The sequence below is a fragment of the Aphis gossypii genome, chromosome 2 (assembly GCF_020184175.1).
Source record: "Aphis gossypii isolate Hap1 chromosome 2, ASM2018417v2, whole genome shotgun sequence".
Classification (NCBI taxonomy): Eukaryota; Metazoa; Arthropoda; class Insecta; order Hemiptera; family Aphididae; genus Aphis; species Aphis gossypii.
The window spans coordinates 23,240,820-23,265,809 of NC_065531.1; the positions used below are offsets into that span (position 1 = coordinate 23,240,820).

At 33.4% G+C, this 24,990-nt stretch overlaps 2 protein-coding genes and 1 pseudogene across 4 annotated transcripts; 2 read left to right on the top strand and 1 right to left on the bottom strand.

The window, feature by feature from the left end:
* Nucleotides 1-774: 774 nt before the first annotated feature.
* Nucleotides 775-24,841, bottom strand: LOC126550213 (uncharacterized). 3 transcript variants are annotated; one of them, XM_050201307.1, is made up of 13 exons: nt 24,624-24,841; nt 24,465-24,542; nt 24,257-24,407; nt 24,070-24,191; nt 23,829-24,000; nt 15,652-15,863; nt 15,486-15,584; nt 15,330-15,430; nt 15,204-15,261; nt 15,046-15,141; nt 14,835-14,989; nt 14,655-14,771; nt 775-1,241 (listed from the first exon to the last, which is right to left on the bottom strand). In XM_050201307.1, the coding sequence occupies exons 1-13, from the start codon at nt 24,738-24,740 to the stop codon at nt 1,229-1,231; spliced, it is 1,491 nt and encodes a 496-aa protein (XP_050057264.1). In that variant the 5' UTR covers nt 24,741-24,841; the 3' UTR covers nt 775-1,228. The 3 variants fall into 3 exon arrangements, with proteins under 3 accessions (XP_050057264.1, XP_050057263.1, XP_050057265.1); XM_050201306.1 differs by lacking the exon at nt 775-1,241 and having other exon boundaries at nt 14,642-14,771; XM_050201308.1 differs by lacking the exons at nt 775-1,241; nt 24,070-24,191; nt 24,257-24,407 and having other exon boundaries at nt 14,642-14,771.
* Nucleotides 8,543-11,041, top strand: LOC126550214 (uncharacterized; annotated as a pseudogene).
* Nucleotides 13,558-14,534, top strand: LOC126550215 (uncharacterized). The gene is made up of 2 exons (XM_050201309.1): nt 13,558-14,016; nt 14,079-14,534. The coding sequence occupies exons 1-2, from the start codon at nt 13,776-13,778 to the stop codon at nt 14,531-14,533; spliced, it is 696 nt and encodes a 231-aa protein (XP_050057266.1). The 5' UTR covers nt 13,558-13,775; the 3' UTR covers nt 14,534.
* Nucleotides 24,842-24,990: the final 149 nt, after the last annotated feature.

Genomic DNA, 24,990 nt, shown 5'->3' on the forward strand with positions numbered 1-24,990 from the left:
TAGGAGGGAAAAAACAAAAATATAAACATTTGATTACATAATTTCATTTAAGTATCTTTCGTGTTCATCAGTTTGATTTTAAATAGCTAAATTTTTAAGATTCACTTGAAATTGAATTTTTTTTTTTTTTCAAAAATTAAAAAATTACGAACATTTTTCATTTCATTATACATTTTAAGTATCATTATAAACAGTAAAACATCAATTCTTTTGAGTCAATAATTTTTTTGACAATTTTATATCGATTTCAGTAAACAACTCAAGAACATTAAAAAAAAAAAAAAGGCATAATATTAAACATTAAATACGTGGACCTCAAATTTTTTAAAAAGGCCGTTTTGAATAAAAATTATTATTGATTAGCTCATTGTTAACGATATAGAAAATGCGTGATTTATAATAAGTAAATACAGTATAATGCGGTTTAATTAAATGGGAAATTTTCTAAATAGAGCGGTAAACAACGTGTGTTTGCAATAAAACCATAGATAAATAGTAAAATTCGAGAATAAATAATTACTACGGAATAAAGTAGGTTAGATCATAAGTGTAAGTATGTCTTACACTATTTGATGTGATAAACCGCGGCACCGTGTAGTATAAAATATAAATGATAAAAATCATAAGGACGGTCATTTGAGGTAATAATTTAAATAAAATATAGCGCGTTGAGTGAATTTTTATTTTTTATACCCACGCCTAATTAAACCTTTTAAATTGAGTTCAAGTGCCACGACTCTATACATAATAAACCATACATAACAATAACAGATAAAGTGTCGTAAACGATATGCATCGCGTTATAATTCTATACATTATAATAAAGTATAGCGTAGTTATTTAGAACACAAGCTGCACCGTCATTTACAAGTGGTTATTTTATTCTTTTTGTCAACACGCGTTATATGGACAGTGTACCACAGTGACACAGTGTGTAATCGTTTTATAACTCGTTTTTCGACTGTTTTGTTGAAGTTTGTTTTTCCGTTCAATTGATTTTAGAACTTTTGTATTTTTGTGCTTTTTCCGTGGACGGCAACCGAGATTTTAGTTTTATATCAGATTCTCCGAAACCGTGCACCAGTAATATATATACCTATATAGTATTTAATATCTGAACGTTATGTAACGGTTCAATTATAACGTTTTCACGTGTATCATAAAATATCATCAATCGTGTAGAAATATATATATACAGGGTGTTCCAAATTTCATGTGACAGCAGATTTCAGCATGACGTCCTTAAATTAGAAAAAATTGACCTATGTGAAAACCTTTTTAAATCACATAAACAAAATTATTTTGATGTTAATTTTTTTTTTTTTTAATTGGAACGGGGAGGTTTGAGGGGTAACTTTTAAAATTCAAATGAGAACCTATATTTTTGAAATATGATTCATGTAGGGTTTATTTTTTAATAAATTTTGATGTTTCACTCGTCATTATGCATCAATAATTTAAAAAGTTATTTACATTTAAGTTTTGAATTAAATTTGTTAAATGTCATTAATAAAAATAATAATATATTTTTGTGCTTCTGTCATACGACGATGCATTGTTGTACAACCTTTATAATCTGTACAGATAGTGTACAGGTAATTAAGGTTGTAACTATTAATTTATTATAGTATAAAACGTGTGTTTAGTATCTTAATTTAGTTTTATATTACATGGGTAAAATTGATAATAATTAAAAAAAAAAGAATAATACTATAATATTATGTATATTACATAATTGTACTATTTATAATGCTATCATTGAAACGGTTTTTATCTTTTCAATAATTTTACATAATACTTATTCATTTATTATTCATATAAAATAAAGTTATAAAAAAAGATCATACAGTAGATAAATAGGTAATTATACAAAATTATTGTATAAATTATATTATACAACATACAATTATGTATACAAATATATTTTTTAATTTAAATAATGAATAATAACATAACTACTTTCAAAGTTTGTCTGAATCAAGTTAATATTTGATATAACATTTCTAAACACTACAAAACGACAACATCGGTTTCAAAACCGTGTATGATTAAAACTTCGCGTTCAGCGTAATGCTAAATTATGCATAAAAATCAAATAGATTTTGAAAGAACATTACCTTTTCATAACATTAAGATATGATCAATCCAATATTAAATTATAATAACTAGGGCTTAGATGTTGTTAAATTAATTAAAATATTAAAGACGGTTATGGCTAGACTAAGGAACTTAAAAGCTTTAAAAACAGACAAATAATAAAATGATTAAATACATACATAATATGTACACTAAAACAATACAATTTCGACTGAATTTATTTAAAAATTTATTTATTATTTATTTTGTATTATTATTTTTTTTTTTTTTTAATAATTATACTCACGAACTACTACATATGTAGTAGTTCATGATTATACTTATTACTTCAATATCTATGTCATCGGATAAAAAAAAAACCGATAGGTTTATACATAGATCATCTTTCAATAAGTAAAGTACATAAAATATGCAAAATACATATGCAGTTGCATACATACATACAAAATGTAAAGTTTTATATTATTATAAATATTATAGTTAAAGATTTTAATTTTATTATAACAACATCAAAGTCCTAATCATGACATCAAACATTATTAGTAAGTATTTTAAATATGTCCAATTGCATCAGTAAAAAATATCTCTGAGTATATTAAAATAAGTGAACTATCAAGATATTATGTATGGTTAACTAAATTTAAAAGCAAATTCATTGTTTTAGAAAGACTATCCATTTTTATAAGTTAATTGTCATAAATGTGAAGATATTTGAAATTTGTATAATTTTGATATTTAAGAATCAATAATAACTAATACGCATAATGACAAATTATTATCATTTAGTAAATTTTAGTAGGTGCATTAAAATAAGCGAGTCATCAAAATATTATGTATGGTAAACTAAAATTAAAAGTACCTAAATTATTTATTTTTCAAAGACTATCAATTTTAAAACTTGTAATTTAATTTCCACTAATATGAAGATATTTGAAATATGTATCTATAATTTTGATATTAAGACAAATTATTGTTGTTATTTAGTACATTGAAGTATAAAATAAGTGACCTATAAAGATATGTATGGTAAACTAAATTATTTTTTGCTATATTTATTATAGTATTAAATGTGACTAATGTTTAAATATATTATTTAAAATTATATTTAATTATTCATATGCTCAAATTAGTTTAAAAAAAGTTGCTTCTGTATGAACAACATTATAAAATATAACTACAAGTCTTTTAAAATTTAGATAGATATAGGTATGTACTAATTGTTTATAACACTCGCAATACTTAAATTTATTTGCAACAAGTAATAATATTAGTTATTACTTAGGTATAAATGTATATTAAACATTTTTTTTTAATTGTATGTCCGGGAGTAGGCACAAAGGCCTAGTTCCAACGCCTATTTGGCAGAATTAAGTATCACTCCGTCCTCATATTATACATGATTGATCATTTTAACTTACAGATTTTTGGTTCGTGCTAGAGGTTAAAAATAAATTCAATTGAACAACTATTTTTTTTTTTTTTTGATCTTTAAAGCACGACAACTATGGCCATAAGCTGTAATTATAGGTTTGTTTTTACTGTGGAGGACGGTACGGTTGTGGTTGGACTCATGTATGTGTGGCAAGGTTTTTTACCACTACAATTCCCGGGTGGTCACCCATCCGGGAACTAGTAGAAGCGGCCGGAGCTTACTCTGAATCACATTGCGTGATAAATCGGAAGCACCGACCACACCAAGCCAAATATTAATGCAACATTACATTATGCGAACAGTGTTTAAACAAATTAGTAGAAAAAAATGAGACATTCATAAGATCAAAGTGTTAGCTTTTGTATGAATGATTTTATAAAATATAGACTTTTAAAAGTTATACATTTTATAATTTTATTGACACAAACTAACAAAAAATCATAAATGAAAATATTTATTAAATAAATTGTTGAATTCTATGGAGCGATTGCCCGTGAATCAGGAATAAGGTAAAATAATGTCAAATATAATAGCAAATTTCAATATTTAGGTGCTGAAATTTGCTGAAAATAAAAATCAATTATCAAACTTTAAAATATCAATAAAAAAATATAATTTAGGTAATAAAAAAACTTATGTTACATTTATTTTGAAGTCTTAGACAGGTACAAATGTACAATGACATTTGGACCAACTAAATATTTTGCTTTATTCTAATTAATTACCATACATTTTAATAAACTTTTATCTTAAACTCAATGAAGAAAATAGATCATATGCAATAAGTTTAAATTTAAATCAATAGGCTAAGTAAAAATTAAATAACTGAATAAAACATATTAAACTATGATGAAAAAGTTAAATTGAAGTTTGAAATCTTAGACAGGTACAAATATACAATAACTAAGATTAATTTAACACTTTGCTTTATTCTAACTTATTAGTTTGTAGTTACCATACATATTATATTTCAATAAACTTCTCTTAAACTCAATGAAGAAAATATATTATATGCAATAACAGATTAAATTTAAATCAATAGGCAAAGTAAAAATTAAATAACTGAATAATACATATTGAACTATGATGAAAAAGGTAATTTGAAAATTGAAATCTTAGACTGGTACAAATGTAGGTACAATGACATTTGGACTAACTTAACATTTTGCTTTATTCTTATTAGTTACCATACATTTTAATAAACTTTTGTATAAAACTAATTGAAGAAAATAGATTATATCCTATAACAGTTTAAATTTAAATCAATAGGCAAAGTAAAAATTAAATAACTGAATAATACATATTGAACTATAATGAAAAAGGTAATTTGAAAATTGAAATCTTAGACTGGTACAAATGTAGGTACAATGACATTTGGACTAACTTAACATTTTGCTTTATTCTTATTAGTTACCATACATTTTAATAAACTTTTGTATAAAACTAATTGAAGAAAATAGATTATATCCTATAACAGTTTAAATTTAAATCAATAGGCTAAGTAAAAATTAAATAATTGAATAATGAATTTTATTGAAGTATAATGAAAAAGCTAATTTGAAATTAGAAATCTTAGACTGATCCAAATGTACAATGACTGAGACTAATTAAATATTTTGCTTTATTCTAACTTATTAGTTACCTACCATACATATTATACTTCAATAAACTTTTGTCTTAAACTGATTCAAGAAAATAGATCATATGCAATAAAAGTTTACATTTAAATCAATAGGTTAAGTAAAAATTAAATAACTGAATAATGCATATTGAACTATGATGAAAAAGCTAATTTGAAATTTGAAATCTTAGACAGGTACAAATGGTGTACAATGACTGAGACTAATTAAACATTTTGCTTTATTGATCACATCCTATAACCGTTTTAAATAAAATATTAAATAATTATAAAGTACCTTTTAAGTGTTTATAGATAAATGTACCAAATTATCAAAATTACATGTTCTGAATTTCTGATGACAGTTTAAAACTAACGCAAAAATTTCCAGACGATAACAACACGTTGACAAAAATTCACATAATGATGATTCAAAAATATCAACTTGATTGAAACAATTAGATATGTACCTAATAATTATTTAAATTTAGATTAAATTTTAAATTGTAAATGTCATAAAAATTATGAAGTCAGAAACTCAGGTGTCAGGACTCAGAAGTCAATAACTAAATGTTAAAAAAAATGTGTTATCATTTTATCAACAAACATGAAACAAACACATGAAACCCACGGACTAAGATTAACAGGACTGGAAACCACGATTTAAGATATAGAACACATATCTTTATGATCTCTGTAAAATTGTAATTTAGTATTTAGTACTTAATATATTATCATATATGTCTTTACTATAATTATTACTTAGTTGTATCATTATTCTTTAGTATTTTGGATTCTAAATGAGATATTCTCATATCTCTATCACTCAAATCAAATGCTTGTTGTTCAATAATTTTTTCCGCCTGTAATTGTTTTTTTTTTTAATCATATTAGTACTTTATCTATATTTAAACAAACTTTATCATATTTCAACTGTAGCAATGCAATTGATTTTTCAAGTTTTGTTACAGAGTCCTTAGTTTTAAACCGTTGCACATTATTATTACCTAACTCTGCCTATAAACATATAGAACAATTAATAGTAATGAATATATACGAGATTTATTATAATATGTTAACAATACTTTTAATTGATCAATAAGTTGGTTGTCTGATTCAGACTTGGATAATAATTTTTGAATTTTTATTCTTAAGACAGTGATTTCTACATTCAATGCTTTACTACGTCTTTTCCATATTTCCACTGATGTAGTCAATTCAGTAACCTTCAATTGAGTATCCTTTAATACCTGCTCATTAATTGCCTTACGTGCTTTTTCCAATTTTTTGGTGAACTAAAAACATTTGATGGTAAGAACTGTATTATTTAGGTATTTCTTATTTTTTAAAAATATTTTTGTTTGAATAATTTTATTACTTATTTATTAATTCAAAAACTCACTTATAAAGGATTTATTTCTATATCACTTAAAAAATATTAGTATAATATAATGAATTAACTGCTGGATACTAGCTGATTCTTTTATCAAATAACACTAATTATTTTAAAATCTACTAATGTTTTTGTATAATTTCTGGTTGAAATAAATTTTTTTATCATTAGTTTTTAAGTTTTTAATTCTTTTGAATGAACGTTTCTATTTATGTTTTTTTTGTTATTAAATTAAGCCTCCGCAGTGGTGGCCATTGGCTGACATTTGACAATTATCTTTTTATTTAGTTAAAATTTGTTATTAGAATATTTTTCACAACATTTACAATTTTTATTTCATATTCTAAAGCAGAATGTTTTTTGGAGTACTTCAATTTTAATAAATAAAAACTAAAATTCTGACTAAAGTTATAAGTAATTAAAGTTTAGGTAAGCACAGTGGCGTATTTACGGGGGGGATATGGGGGATAGATCCCCCCCTCGGTATTTTTTTTACTAGTAAGTTTAATAACGTTGGTAAGTGTACCCCCCTCACCGTCGAGGAAATTATGTTTTCCAATTTATATCCCCCACTGGGTAACCAGGGTAACTAATTCTCATTTTGCGGGGTATCCCCCTGTACCATACCACTTGCTAACCTAAACTTAAATATTTGGATCCATTGATCCATATCAATTTATTGCAACAAAAACATTGCAGAAATTTTGGTATAATAATAATAACACTGTTATATTAAAAATTAAAAGTTATGAATCTTATTAATTATTATAGTTATAAATAATGTCATAATATAAATAAACATTTTAAATTGGTACTAAAAAAAGTCTTAATTGAATTTTTTTGGGAGTTTTGTGCAATTGTTTTTATTTTATCTGTAATTTTTTTTTTCTTAGGTGGCTTAAATCCTATAGTAAATTGTTTAATTTTAAAACAGTTAGATTAATGGAACTTAACTTAGAATTCAAATAATTATGTCAACTTACAGCAGAATTCTCTATTTGTGGATATGGAATGTCAAAAAATGGAATATGAAATAAAAAATGTATATTTTCATTCAAAAAAGTTAAAAATAAAAATTATAACGATAAAAAATATTGTTTTATTTTAATTGGAAATTATGTAAAAAAAGTATTTTCAAAACAATAGATTTAGAAAATTTCTATTAATAATGGGTGTTTATAAAAGAATTGTCATACCTACATAATATGTCAAAAAAAGAGAAATTTGGTATAGTTTAACTTATTTACTGAACTTAAGTTTATTAAATATTCTTATTACACAAAAAAATAATGTATTATAGTTGAAAATTTCTCCTCCTCTCTGCACCATTACATTTGCCGCAGTGTACAGCGGCCGCCCCTTTGGGGCTATTCGGCCGAGGCTTAGTACGTAAATGCGGCAAATGTAATGGTGCAGAGAGGAGGGGACCCGCGTATGTCGTCGTCGTCGTCGTCGAAATTATAGAATAATTTGAGCAAGCACCCAGTTCTTTTCCTTGCGCGATGACGTCATAATTGGGCGGCCATGTAAGGTGATTGCTCCACGTGGATCCGTTATCATTTTCAATTAAAAAAACTATAAACTGTGGTTCTTAGAAATTGCATACGATATGGTAATAAAAATACCTATATTATGCATTTTTACTTTTTTACAAGTATACTTAATAATAATAAAGTGACCATGTGTTAAAAATTTCCAAACCTTACAAATTGCAATATTGTGTGTTTAATTAAAAAACCTATAAACTATATGGTTCTTAGAAATTGCATACGACATGATGATACCAATTTATATATTATGCATTTTGTCGACATTTTTTATTAGTATTCTACTTAATAATAAAGAATTGCATCCGTAATGAACAGTATAAACGCATATAAAAGAGCGTAATGTACAATGCACGGTCAGTCTAACATCGACATACTATACAGACCTACCCAGGCTGACTGTAAGTATGTTTGACGGAGACAACACCGTATGTTCGGAAGTGGCTATGGAATCTACATGCAAGAAGAGGAAGGCGGAAAAAACTGCGGCACCGATAAAGAAGGCCAAGACAACGTCGACAGCGTTTGCCAATATTCCGCTGCTACAAATTCAGGCTGCTATGGAGATAGAGAAGTTGAATGTGGACAATCTGGTTCACGTCACACAGCTGTTGACGGATTTCAAACTGAAGGTGGGATCGCAATTTCACATTTCAGTTTGGATAGTTTTGATATCAATATGGCACCCGGAACATTTTTCCACACTGATGAACAGAAAGAAATGGACGACTACGAATCCGGCCCGCGACGAGCTACTGGAGGAATGCAATATGGAGGGTACTCCAATGAGAGACAGAATCAAGGCCTTGTTGCTCGTGGCTCGCCAATTTATGAGCACATCCTTAGAAGAATTGTCGATAGAATTTGTGACATCGATTTTCGAGGAAATGATCGATACATCAGCGACGTTATTGTCCCCCGTGGACCTAACGGAGTTTATGAAGTTACTAAAGAGTTACAAAATATGTTGCGACAATACCCATCAAAGCTCCCAGTCATCGTCACAGCCCATGGCGACCATGTCCATTGCGTCCACGTCTGCCGACAGTCAAACTCGGCTTGTCGGTGTTTATGGTTGCAACGATCCGTCCTCTATCGCCAACATGGACGACGACGCCTTCGAAGACGCGTTTGGGCGATACGCCTCACGTCGTCGGACTGGGAAAGCATCGTGCGATATTTTTCTACAGACAGCCGGGAACCCCAACAAATTGACGGCGTCGGTTCCTATGGAGGATTACGTGATGGACGCAATTTTATACAAGTATGTAGTACAAAATTATTTGCAATATGTTCGTAAATCGTATCTAAAAGAAGTGTTCATATCAAGCATGAGAAAAAAATACGGGCCATCGTATCAATTTAACGTCGTTCACTATAAAAAATATAAATTTCAAACTACAGAAGTTGACATTTTGTACAACAGACATTTACCCAGTGTACGCAATTACGAAAATAAAACTAAATTGTTTAGGAATCATAAAAACTATTATGAACCATTTGAACCTAAACCATTCAGTATTCATTTAAACCAACTCATTTATAATATGTCTGAAAAATTAAAAATATACAATGGCACTAGAAAAATGATTGCTCCGGAAAAATGTCAATTTTGTTTGTATCAACACTTTAGGGAAAATACACATCGAATAGAAATTTGGTAAAATTATCCTATCCGTTTTTAAATCAAGCCACTTATGATGATATATTCGACCACATGTACGATCCTAATTATATGGATAATATTGACTTTTCGTAAATTTAGGAAGTCAGATCTCGAAGGACTCAGGGACATGAAGGAAATGTGGAAGTATGCGTCAATGAAATGCCGAACGACGTTCCCAGAGAGCTCGGTGCATTTGCAGAATATCAAGACGGCAATGCGAACCACTCTTCCTTTGATGAAGACTTCGGACACGATGAGGGAGGTTCCAGTGTCAAACCAGTATGCGTGTACCCAACGTCGCTGAAAAATTTGTTGTACCACTATCCTTGTTGCCCACCCGACGTGTTCACGAATATCAAAGAATTTGTTTGAATAGTAAATTAAATAGTATATTGGAAGAGGATAAAAAGTGTAAAGTAGCTCTTAGGAATTGGTGCGCTATTATACGGGACTGGAGTATCAACGAATTTGTAGAATACTATAATAAACCCAATGTAAAACCGTATTTCAACGTATATGCTAGAGGCCTGGAACAGTTTATTATGATATCGAAAAATCCGTTTCAATAGCTTCCGAATTATTGATGTATCAATTTGAAAATAACGACGGTCTTGTTTGTCGATTTTTGCAAACTCTAGTCAATATATTGGATAAAAAAATTCCAAAAAGAAATAGCATGCTAATACATTCTCCTCCAAGAGCGGGCAAAAATTTTTTTTTCGACGCCGTAGCCGCCTTTTTTTTGAATTACGGTATGTTCGGAACTGCCAACAAAACGAATAATTTTAGTTTTTCCGATGGCGAAGGCAAACGTCTCGTCATATGGAACGAACCCAATTACGAGGTGTATCATTTGGAAAAAATGAAGGAGCTATTAGGAGGGGATACCACCAGAGTGCATGTTAAATATAAAAACGATGTCCCCCTACAAGGCCCCCCGATAATATTATTGACCAATCACTATTTGTCAATAATCAATGACCCGTCATTCAAAGACCGTTTATCAGTGTACACGTGGATAAGCGCACCTTTTCTAAAAATGTATAATAAAAAACTGTCACCGTTATTTTTTTATCATTTATTAAATAAATACAATATTACATATTATTGAACCATGTGTTATTATTTATTATCTTATTCTATTGTTACAAATTGATTATACATCGTTGACAAATCGTCGCGGAAAAAGTACTGCCCCTGCGTAGTAGACAAATTGTGATGCATGACACCGTCTTCGAATGGAATATGAATCTTGTCGAAGTGCGTGAATTGAAACGGTGCCCCGAATTCAACAACCATTTCAGTGTTGACCTCAAATTAGAGATGTGTTGTTCGCGAACGAACGGATCGCATTGAATGGGTCAAAGTAGTGAACGAGACCGATCCGGATCGCCGAATGACTTTATTCGGGTCGCCAAATATCGTTCGTTTTTTTTTACATCTGAATACCTACACTGTATGTCTTGAATGTGATAACAATCGAATCGATCGTGATAATAAAGAATAAATATTACACAATATTAGTAGTTATGCATTAATTTTAGAGTATGCAATAGTCAATACATATAATTAATAAAAAGTCAATAATACAATACATTTTTACACAATGATTACACAATATTAGTTATGCATTATATTTAGAGTATGCAAAAGTCAATAGATATAAGTAATAAAAAGTCAATAATACAATACAGTTTTACATATTATGATTAAGGAATAATATTTGCGAAATTTTAGATTTAGAAAGTTCAAACCAAAAATGATAAGATCACGGATATAGATAATGACATAGATAATGTTATGCCGTATCCATATGTTTAATATCTATGGTTCCTATGCACCCCCACCCTAGACTTGCCACTGCTGAAAAAACGAACGAATACTATTGAACGAATCACACGAACGGGTCTTTTGGAAGATCCGATCCGAATGAACCGGATCGTTTAATTGACCCGTTTTGTACATCTCTGCCTCAAATACGACTTCAATGTCAGTGAAACTGCTAGGTTTTATCGCTTGACTAGTAGTAGTCAATTTGTGTACGGGATACACGCCTACGTGCAACGATGGTTGTTTTTCTACAGCGCTGTCATCACCGTGACGCCATATGTATTGACCGCATTCCAAAGGCTTAAAATAGCGTTTGCTGTTAAATAATTTTGTGTACGAATCATCTCGAAGTTCTTCGGTTTCCGTATCGTTCACTTTTTCCGTATTTTTATTGATTTGTATCTGTGTGAATCCAGCTCTTCGGTTTTTTTTATTCACCATAATAACAATGTCATTTCCCGTAAGTGATTTACCCGATATCCCGTTAAAAACTCCTTCTATCGGTTTTCCCAACAATCCCAATTTAGGGCTGTAAGAATACTCGGCAATAGTTTTACCGGTTGTGAAACTAGCATCAATTTTTGTGATGAGTTCATTCAATAATGGCCAACCCAGTTTTGTGCTGTGTCCTTTGTCTGCGACCATAGTGTAATAATGGTTGTTATGAAACGGTAAGTGAAAAAAAGAATTTGGTATACCGTCGAATTCACCGGTAAAAATTGGTTTTCCGTCGTACTTACAACCGTACATTGCTTGTATAGTTTCTTCTTGATATTTAGCATTGTCATCGGAACACGATGTTGGATTCATCGCATTGGTAGTTCCAAAACCGTATTTGTAATTCACACCACGAGTAATGTTCGTTAAATTATGTGCGACAACGGCAAATTTATTTTGATTCAGTGTAGCCAAACTAGACGTAGTTGCATTGGTCTCGAAGGCCGTTCGTGGATTACGCATTACAACATTTACTTTTACGTGTTTACACAATGACAGAGATGTGCAAAACGGGTCAATTAAACGATCCGGTTCATTCGGATCGGATCTTCCAAAAGACCCGTTCGTGTGATTCGTTCAATAGTATTCGTTCGTTTTTTCAGCAGTGGCAAGTCTAGGGTGGGGGTGCATAGGAACCATAGATATTAAACATATGGATACGGCATAACATTATCTATGTCATTATCTATATCCGTGATCTTATCATTTTTGGTTTGAACTTTCTAAATCTAAAATTTCGCAAATATTATTCCTTAATCATAATATGTAAAACTGTATTGTATTATTGACTTTTTATTACTTATATCTATTGACTTTTGCATACTCTAAATATAATGCATAACTTACTAATATTGTGTAATCATTGTGTAAAAATGTATTGTATTATTGACTTTTTATTAATTATATGTATTGACTATTGCATACTCTAAAATTAATGCATAACTACTAATATTGTGTAATATTTATTCTATATTATCACGATCGATTCGATTGTTATCACATTCAAGACATACAGTGTACCTAGGTATTCAGATGTAAAAAAAAACGAACGATATTTGGCAACCCGAATAAAGGTCATTCGGCGATCCGGATCGGTCTCGTTCACTACTTTGACCCGTTCAATGCGATCCGTTCGTTCGCGAACAACACATCTCTACACAATGAACCCGGTGTAGTACTCACTAACCTGTATTCGCTGGGCGATAAATACAAAAACGGATATTCGACGGTATGTGATTCAACGAAGTTGTTACCACGTGCAATCCTTTTACTGTAGTAGATAAGTCCAACATTTTTCAAGCCAATCCGTATGATATAAATGAATGACATTTTTTGAATACCATAGTATAGGCTGTTGTAATGTGATTGGGTCTAGGTAATACAGCATTTTCAGGACTGGGATTTCCCGTATCGCTGTCAGAAGCAGTGGCGCTAGCAGTACCAGGTAAAACCATATTGGATTTCTTGCTAAAGGAAGCACCCGCTGGGGAATCAGCAGCCCTCTTGGACGACGATGTAGGAGTTTCCATATTATTACCGCTAGTTGAAAAATTATTATCATATAAATTCATAATCAAGAGGCAGCATGTGATAATGGTGGTATCACGTGGTTTGGAAGTTAATATACAGGACCGGGTAATAAGTTATATGACGCGAACAATAAGTTTATCGGATGTTCGTTGCCTAGGACAGAAATGGATAAAGTCACGTTCCAACACGATGTCGATTATAACAATATGACCAACCCGACAAAAGATCAGGTATGGGAGGCGGATAAAAAATCAATATTGGCAGCAATGAACACTACCGATAAATACTATGGTAACTTTGCCACCATTGTTGGCCTCGGACTCAAAAACATTGCAGAACGTACACACGAAGCCATAACCGGCAATAATAGTGCAATATATCCACAGTGCGGTCGTGTAGAACCGGGTAAGCATGCGTTATACTCCATTATACATTTATCCAATATAATCTAACACATTTTTTCGTAGAACAAAAGGACAACGCCGCACAAGGAGCAGAGTCCAAGGGTAATGAAGAACCACCTGATACCCCAGCAAAATCAACAAATAACACTGACTCAAACGGACAATTGCGTACTGATCACCAGCACGTCGATAACTTCGATAATAATTTTTCAACTAGCGGTAATAATATGGAAACTCCTACATCGTCGTCCAAGAGGGCTGCTGATTCCCCAGCGGGTGCTTCCTTTAGCAAGAAATCCAATATGGTTTTACCTGGTACTGCTAGCGCCACTGCTTCTGACAGCGATACGGGAAATCCCAGTCCTGAAAATGCTGTATTACCTAGACCCAATCACATTACAACAGCCTATACTATGGTATTCAAAAAATGTCATTCATTTATATCATACGGATTGGCTTGGAAAATGTTGGACTTATCTACTACAGTAAAAGGATTGCACGTGGAACAACTTCGTTGAATCACATACCAGTCGAATATCCGTTTTTGTATTTATCGCCCAGCGAATACAGGTTAGTGAGTACTACACCGGGTTCATTGTGTAAATATATTCAATTTAGTATTCCATTTAATGTATTAACTGCTGTTTCATATTGTTTAATGATCGGGTAAATGTATGTACATTTTCTTTATTCAACATTATGAGAGTGTCCAATCTATCTTTAAAAGCAGCACGCTCCTCTTCTACCAGTTCTAGTCTGAATGTTTTAAAATAGTATTCATTATAATCTTGGTTATTATTATTATCTATAAAGTGTTACTTATTCTGTAATTCTAATAATTTCTCATTCGCATTTAATTCATTTTTAAAGTGATATTTAGATTTTGATCTTTTGTTAAATAATGTTGATGAACTCAAGTAACCCATCTTTGATTTAAATTTTTGGAATTTTAGGTTTTCCGTTAAATATTTATTCTGTTAAATAAATTATTCTGTTAATATAATAAAATTTTTAATTCTGATATACTTACTTTAAAATCAACAGCATCTAGAACGTGTTCACAAATTTTATTATGAGCTATGCATAATAGATTCAGTAGTTGTTTGTTTTCGAATCCATTTAATTTCTATTTAATAAAACTATATTATAATCTCAAAATTATATTATTCATTTGGTATTAAATTTTACCTTAACAAAAATTTCTTTAGGCTCCATAAAGTCTATTGAACTGATATCTTTATGATCTCTGTAAAATTGTAATTTAGTATTTAGTACTTAATATATTATCATATATGTCTTTACTATAATTATTACTTAGTTGTATCATTATTCTTTAGTATTTTTGATTCTAAATGAGATATTCTCATATCTCTATCCCTCAAATTAAATGATTGCTGTTCAATAATTTTTTCCGCCTGTAATTGTTTTTTTTTTTAATCATATTAGTACTTTATCTATATTTAAACAAACTTTATCATATTTCAACTGTAGCAATGCAATTGATTCTTCAAGTTTTGTTACAGAGTCCTTAGTTTTAAGCCGTTGCATATTATTTTTACCTAACTCTGCCTATAACATATAGAACAATTAATAGTAATGAATATATACTAGATTTATTATAATATGTTAACAATACTTTTAATTGATCAATAAGTTGGTTGTCTGATTCAGACTTGGATAATAATTTTTGAATTTGTATTCTTAAGACAGTGATTTCTACATCCAATGCTTTACTACGTCTTTTCCATATTTCCACTGATGTAGTCAATTCGGTAACCTTCAATTGAGTATCCTTTAATACCTGCTCATTAATTGCCTTACGTGCTTTTTCCAATTTTTTGGTGTTAACTAAAAACATTTGATGGTAAGAACTGATTTATTTAGGTATTTCTTATTTTTTAAAAATATTTTTGTTTGAATAATTTTTTACTTATTTATTAATTCAAAAACTCACTTATAAAGGATTTATTTCTATATCACTTAAAAAATATTAGTATAATATAATGAATTAACTGCTGGATACTAGCTGATTCTTTTATCAAATAACACTAATTATTTTAAAATCTACTAATCTTTTTGTATAATTTCTGGTTGAAATAAAATTTTTTATCATTAGTTTTTAAGTTTTTAATTTTTTTGAATGAACGTTTTTATTTATGTTTTTTTTGTTATTAAATTAAGCCTCCGCAGTGGTGGCCATTGGCTGACATTTGACAATTATCTTTTTATTTAGTTAAAATTTGTGTAAACTCCCCTAGATAGCGGGTCGGTCTTGCCTACGCGGGACCGTCCCCTGAGACGTGGAAGGGGCCGAGTGGAGCTAGAGAGTAGCGTTCTCTCGGTGGCAGCAGTAGTGTCGTGGCGTAGAGTGTGTAACTTCGGCTACGCGTTTTCCTTATGTTATATTTTCTTAATGTGTTTGTTAGTCTTTGTAATAAACGTATTGTTAAAGACCAAAAGGTTGTTGTTTTATAATTTATTTATGCGATGACGGCGAATAGTTAACATACTATTATATTATCAGAAGTGGGATTTGTTCCGTAAAGAACGTAGTGCGTTTCGGGGCCAAACGGCATTGTTATTAGTGCGATACGTTACGATACGTGTTACCGAATACGCTTTCGTGCGTGAGTTTGCCGAAAGCAGAATTCGGGAAGTCAAAAGTTACGGGTAGTTTCGAAATTCGAAAATAATAACCGACGGACCGCGTGTTTTTGGCTACCGTTTAAAGTTACGCGGCAGTTTCGAGTGGTTTGAGGTTAGCTTGTTCCATCGCAACTAGCGGACGAAGAACGTGTTCCATGCTTGTGACCGGTATACCGCGATAACGATACCTGGTTAGCGGTGATGTCTGATAGCGTGCTTATCAAAAATCGCGTTGTGTAGTGAACCGATTTGATAAGTACGGCTGATAACATGGACGACGATAAGCCCGCGGAACCGACGGGTATCAAAGCTCCGTCGTATGTTGAATTGGTGAATCTCGTTGCGCAGCTCAGGCGGAAGAACGACGAGTCGTTGGCTTTACAAGCTGAAGTAGAGACGCTACGGAAATTAATCAGTGTTGCGGATGGACCCGAGCAAGTTGACGCGCCCGTTGTTGTAGCGACTCCGACGATGCGGCCGGAGTACCGGGTAGTCCCCGACCTGAGCCGGGCAATGACTACATTCACTGGAGACGAGTCTCCGCTGCAGGCTGAAGATTGGTTGGAAGAGATAAGAGGGATGACGACTCTAAATCGATGGCCGTTCGAATACGTGTTGCAGTACGTCCGTATGCATTTAACCGGTCCGGCCAAAGACTGGTTTACGGGCCGTGATTTTTCTGATTGGAAAGAACTAGAGAGGAAATTCCGACTCGTATTTGTGCGTGAAGCGTGTGCGGCCGACCGCGAAGATGAGATGCGTGCACGGAAACAAGGATCTACCGAAACGCTCATATCGTATATACAGCCCAAACTTCGCATGTGCCGGGGTATCGGACATAGTTTCGGAGTGTCTAAAGACTACGTCCTGCGCGGACTGAGGTCCAGAGAAATGGCTCTGTACGCCGTCGGGCGGAAGCACGCAGACGAAGAAGAGTTGCTGGGTGATCTGCTCGATTGGGAACGCATGTCGTCTTTGCACGCTTCGGCAATTACACCAAAGTATGCTGTTCCGCAAAACACGAGAGTTACACCTGTTCGTCAGCTACCTAGGAAACGGGTGGAAGAGAAGGCGAGTCCTAATAAATGGAAAAAGTTAGATAAGTCTGTCGTGGAGACGAGTGGGTCGAACTGCGAGGTGTCCCCCGCCAGTTGTTGGGTGTGCAAGAAAACGAGTCATTTGTCACGCGACTGTCCAGACAAGGCGAGTCGAAAAATCGTGTGTTTTGCTTGCGGAGTGGAAGGGCATATTCGACCTAACTGCCCGGAGAGAGGCCACACGAACTTTGCGGAGGTGAGACCTGTGGCGTCGAGCCATCCGTATAAGAAGGTTGGGCTAGTAAACGATAGAGAAGTGGAAGTGTTACTCGATACGGGTAGTCACCATTCGCTCATTAAGGCGAGTGTCGCGATACGGTGTGACTTACGTGTGAAGCCGTCCTCACGTCCACTTTACGGGATCGGAAGTACGACCGTTCCGTCGGTGAGTGCCGTAGGCGAAGTTGAAACCCATGTAGTACTTGACGGAGTAAACCCAGGGAAGGTCTTGTTACTCGTGGTGCCGGACGCGGTCCAGGCCCCGGATATGATTGTCGGACGGTCGTGGTTGGACCACCCGTCAGTGGCCTACCATAAGGCTCATGGGCGTCTATACATCTACAACGCGGAGGTCGGTATGGACAGTATGGCAGTTGGAGTTACCAGTCATGCCAAGGAGGCCAACTATTTGCAGGTCGTGGAAGTTGACCACATCCCACAGACCCGGCAGGCTTTGGAATTGAGCGACTTCGAGTTTGTCAACGCAGAAGCCACTTCAGAGGAACGAGACGACCTCCTAGCCCTCGTTAACGAGTACCGAAGCTGTTTTGCCAAGAACCTCGATGAACTTGGATGTACTCCGATGATGAGTGTCGATATAAGGGAGATACCCGGTAGTTTGCCAGTCGTCTGTCGACCGTACAAGACGACGCAAGCGGACCGTGAGGAGATTCATAGGATAGTCTCGGACTGGAAAAGATGTGGTGTGGTGAGTGAGACGACTTCGCCCTATGCGAGTCCCGTGCTTCTAGTCAAGCAGACAGGTAAAAACAGACTGTGCGTCGACTATCGTCGTCTGAATAAACAAACGATTCGACAACACTACCCATTGCCTGACATGATGGAGCAGTTGGAGTCATTAGCAGTCGGCTGTTTGCTTAACTTGATTTGGCAAGCGGATATTTGCAAATTCCCTTGACGAAAGAAGCTTCCAAAAAAACGGCTTTTATTACAGCAGACACAACGGGTGAGTTCAACAGAATGCCATTTGGACTGTCGGGAGCTGTTGCGGAATTTACCCGACTTATGCAACGAGTGCTAAGTCCCCTCCAAGGGCTCCACGTACGGAATTACCTTGATGATATGGTGGTGGATGGGAAGAACTGGACGTAGTTGCTGACCAATTTGCGAGCCGTATTGGAGAAAATATGCGAGGCGCAGCTGACTTTGAAGCCCTCAAAGTGCTCGTTCGGCGCTAAACAGATCAACTTTCTTGGGTTTGTTATTGAAAATGGCAAAATACGGCCAGGAACAGAAAAGGTGCGTGCCATTGAAGAATATCCAGTTCCCAAGGACGTTCACGAAGTTCGGAGGTTTCTGGGACTTACTGGATTCTTCCGGCGGTTCGTCAACAAATATGCGGTTGTAGCGGAACCGTTGACTCGTCTGATGCGTGGCGAGCAGTTGTTCAAGTGGACTGAGGAGCAGCAGGTGGCGTTTGACTCGCTACGTCGGAATCTGACTAGTGACACGGTCCAAACCATGTTTAGAAAAGAGGCCGTATGTACAGAGCTCCATACCGATGCGAGCGCGCTGGGGCAATGCTATTACAGTCGTCGGTGGAAGGCGACCCTCTCAAGCTGGTTTATTGTGCGAGTAGAAAGACCAGTGATGCTGAGACGCAATACCACTCCAGCAAGTTAGAGTTATTGTGTGTAGTATGGGCAGTCAATAAACTAAGGCAATTTCTCTTGGGGATAAAGTTTACAGTTTACACTGATTGTCAAGCCCTTACTTACCTTAACAGCAGCAAAAGTGTCAATGCCCAAGTCGCAGGGTGGTATGACGCCTTGCAGGAATATGATTTTGAGGTGAAGTATCGACCTGGAGTGCGTATGGCACATGTGGATGCCTTGTCTAGAGCCCCGGTGGGAGACGAAGAGTCCCTAGACGCAGCACTAGCCGACCGACAGACCGTTTGTGTGTTGATAACGCTGGAAGAACGTGTGATGATGTGCCAAACAGCTGACAGTGATGTGGCACACATTAAGAGGATGGTCGAGGAGAGCCCCAACAAAGGATTAGGCTTGTCTTATTTAGTGAGGGACCAACTGTTATACCGAAAGTTCAAGGGCAAACTGTTGTTTGTTATGCCAAAGTCAATGAGGAAAAGTCTGGTGGTAACAGCACATGATCTGAGTGGACACCCGGCTGTGGATCGCACGATGGCGAATCTGCTGCAAGACTTTTGGTTTCCCGACATGAAAAGGTACGTGAAGATGCACATCTGGTCATGTTTTGAGTGCTTGCTAACCCGTGTGCCTAGAGGTAAACGCCCTGGTCTGTTGCATCCCATACCTATTGGGAAAAGACCGTTTGGAACGGTACACATGGATCATGTTGGACCCTTCATAACAGCTCCTGGTGGACTAAAATACGTTTTAGTCTTGGTAGACAACATGACCAAATATGTAACACTGTATGCTGTGCCTAATACCAGATCTGAGCAGCTGATAAGGTGTGTGCAGCAGTTTGTGAAGGAGTATGGATTGCCTGGAAGGCTGATCACCGACCGTGGAACGTGCTATACATCTGGTGCGTTTGAAGACTATTGCACTGTACAGGGGATCAAGTTGGTGTGGACGTCGTCGCGACATCCTCAAGCCAATGGACAGGTAGAGAGGACCCATAGTGTAGTGATGGCTACACTGATGACTATGGGAGGGGCTGGCAGTGAGTGGGCCAAGATGTTACCAGAAGTCCAGCGCTTACTTAACAACAGCGAGACCAAAGTGACGGGTAAGACTCCGTTCGAGATGCTCCACGGGTATCGTCCCAGGTTTGAACAGGGAGCTCTGCTTGCTCTCTCTGCGACTAAAGATGATTGGACACCGCCCGAAGAACTTCAAGCCAGAGTTCGTGAAAATATGGAGTTGGAGAACGCAAGGAGGAAGACGGTTTACGACTTACACCGTCATAACAATATACACTACACTGTAGGGGAAGTAGTTGTAATGAGGAGGGCGCCTAACTGTACAGGAGAGTCAACTAAGATGCAAGACAAGTACCGAGGGCCATTGGTGGTGACTGAAGTGCTGTCTTCTGATGTCTACAGGGTGACTGAGCTGAACACAACGAAAGGCAGTCGGTTCGCAACGACTGCTCACGTCTCCCAACTGAAGTCATGGAAGTTGCCAGCCGATGATGAAGTGGAAGGAGATCAAGGCAAGCCGAAACAGAATTGCTGTCTGATGGCGAAGAGGAAAGAGAATTAGGAGATCTAGAAACTGGGGTACCCATCATTGAAGACCAACCTGATTCCCAAATGCCAGACACACCCGGCACCCTTATTCCTGACGATAGGCGTTCTCGGCGTGTGGTGCGTAAGCCGGCCTGGATGAGGGATTATACTTGGTAAGGCTGACTTTTGCTTCCAAGGGTTGATTGTTTATTACTACTGTTGATTTGATTTGATTTTATATATGTATTTTGTTGTAATATGTCTAAGAGTCAATTATTACTACTGTTGATTTAATTTTCTTTCATATATATATTTTGTTGTAACATGTCTAAGGGTTGATTGTTTATTACTACTGTTGTTTTGTTAAAATTTCAGACAGTATTTTTTTTTATATACTGTATAATTTATAAGGAAATTTTTAAGATAAAATGTATGAGTAGGAGTGACGACATCTGTCGGGGACGACAGAGCGCCAGGACGGTCGCTTGTAAACTCCCCTAGATAACGGGTCGGTCTTGCCTACGCGGGACCGTCCCCTGAGACGTGGAAGGGGCCGAGTGGAGCTAGAGAGTAGCGTTCTCTCGGTGGCAGCAGCCAGCAGTAGTGTCGTGGCGTAGAGTGTGTAACTTCGGCTACGCGTTTTCCTTATGTTATATTTTCTTAATGTGTTTGTTAGTCTTTGTAATAAACAGGGCTCGGAAGTTCTAGCAAATGCATATTTTTATTGGTTCGTCCTAGAACATCCAAAGTAAGATACAAATATGTTTCACACTTCTCTGATGTCATACACGAAATTTTATTTTGCTATTTTTTGCATATTTACGGTTTTTAGTGCTATTTTTGGGTATATTTTCACATAAATTCATATTATAGGAGATATTTTGCTAATTAGGAGTTAGGGAGAAGTACTAAAAAGCCTTTACTCAAAAATGATTCATGTAACATGTGTTGTGAATGGACTACATAGAGTCGCAGAAGAAGTTAGAAGTCAATTTAGATGGTCTTCCTGAAGACTTAAATTATAACGACTTAACATTTTTTAAATACGCATACCAGTGACGTCTGTTGATGTAGAGCGGTCATTCTCGGCATACAAAACTCTACTATCAAATAATCGTAGATCATTCAAATTTGAAAATATAAGAAAACATCTTATTATTCAGTGCAATTTTTAAGGTAAATAAAATTAATACACTATATTATTCATTTATTAATAAATTGTTTTATATGTTTATGTTAACAGAAAATGTTCCAGAGCCGGAAAAGTGCCTACTTCTCAAATATTTACTATATCATATTTTATAAAAAAAAACTTGTATAATTTAAAAAAATTTTAAATAAAAAATTTTATTTTGCATATTTTTCAATTTTTAGTGCTATTTATAGCGCTTATATTAATGTTTTTATGTGCATATTTTGGCGCTAAAAATCATTTTTTTTAGTGCTATAACTTCCGAGCCCTGGTAATAAACGTATTGTTAAAGACCAAAAGGTTGTTGTTTTATAATTTATTTATGCGATGACGGCGAATAGTTAACATTTGTTATTAGAATATTTTTCACAACATTTACAATTTTTATTTCATATTCTAAAGCAGAATGTTTTTTGGAGTACTTCAATTTTAATAAATAAAAACTAAAATTCTGACTAAAGTTATAAGTAATTAAAGTTTAGGTAAGCACAGTGGCGTATTTACGGGGGGGATATGGGAGATAGATCCCCCCCCTTGGTGTTTTTTTTACTAGTAAGTTTAATAACGTTGGTAAGTGTACCCCCCTCACCGTCGAGGAAATTATGTTTTCCAATTTATATCCCCCACTGGGTAACCAGAGTAACTAATTCTCATTTTGCGGGGTATCCCCCTGTACCATACCACTTGCTAACCTAAACTTAAATATTTGGATCCATTGATCCATGTCAATTTATTGCAACAAAAACATTGCAGAAATTTTGGTATAATAATAATAACACTGTTATATTAAAAATTAAAAGTTATGAATCTTATTAATTATTATAGTTATAAATAATGTCATAATATAAATAAACATTTTAAATTGGTACTAAAAAAAGTCTTAATTGAATTTTTTTGGGAGTTTTGTGCAATTGTTTTTATTTTATCTGTAATTTTTTTTTCTTAGGTGGCTTAAATCCTATAGTAAATTGTTTAATTTTAAAACAGTTGGATTAATGGAACTTAACTTAGAATTCAAATAATTATGTCAACTTACAGCAGAATTCTCTATTTGTGGATATGGAATGTCAAAAAATGGAATATGAAATAAAAAATGTATATTTTCATTCAAAAAAGTTAAAAATAAAAATTATAACGATAAAAAATATTGTTTTATTTTAATTGGAAATTATGTAAAAAAAGTATTTTCAAAACAATAGATTTAGAAAATTTCTATTAATAATGGGTGTTTATAAAAGAATTGTCATACCTACATAATATGTCAAAAAAAGAGAAATTTGGTATAGTTTAACTTATTTACTGAACTTAAGTTTATTAAATATTCTTATTACACAAAAAAATAATGTATTATAGTTGAAAATTTCTAAAAAATACAAATCATCAAGATTCAAGTTCTGAGCATAACATAACAAAAATATTTCCCATAAAGAGCATTTTATAAGTAGGTATATATTATATCAAAACTATAATAATAATACCAGTTAAATCATGCAGTTCTTTGGTTTTTGAATCACTTTGTTTCGCTTGCAGCTCGTTTACTTTCTGCTGCAAGACCAATATTTTTTGAGCACGTCCTATATAATTTGAAGATCCTGTGCCCATTAAAACTGTTTTCATCACTGCTGGATCTCCAATTTCATTAGATAAAGCCTATATTATAAATCATCAATACTGTTTTAGTCTATTTATAATTCAATTCCCATTAAAAATCATTCTTACATTTTGAGCTATTTGCAACTCGTTTTTTAATTGCATTATTTGATTTCGGTAATTGCAATTCTTTTTATTCAATGAATTGCATTTATCATTCAATTTTTTTAGTTCAGAAAAATCTTTGTTTTCTAGAATGTTAATTAACAATATTAATAAATACTAGTATATTATAATATTCGATAACATAATATACTTGTATAAACATCACATGCTGATGATTTTATTATTTGTCTGGTATTAAAGTCTGGTATGTTCTTAACAACATTACAATTACATTTTACATTCTTTATAATATTTTTGTTTTCAATTATAGATAACAAACGGTCATTTTCTTCTTCTAAACTCTATTTAAATATTTATAAAAAATTATGCATAAGATAATTCCAACTACTTTAACTTACTTTTATTTTATGTAAAAGATGCTTGTTTGTATGTTGAATACTTGTCATGTCAGAACAAGTTGAAATGATCATCTCATTCTAGATAATAAACAATTATTATTTTAACTTTTAATAATTTAAATTTATGACCCTTTCTTTTATTATTACTATAAAACATACCTCTTTATTTTGAGTATTGTTACAAATTGTATTAAAACTTGATTCATCATTTCCATCCATTGATTTATTTCCATTGTCTATAATAGACTGAGTAAAATACTTTTTAATAGTATCCATAAATTCAAATGCACACTAACATTTACTTAACCTGAGTCCTGAAGTATTTATTTATTGTGTTTATCAAAGATTAATTTATTAAATAAACATGGTAGTTCCTAGGTGACAACTGAAAAGAAAATATACTTAAGATTTTTCTATTTTTTAATGTATAATATAGTACGTAGATTGTGATATTTAATTTATATATTTATTATTTATACATGATAATAATTATTATGTTAACAAATTTTCGTCAAAATAAAAATAT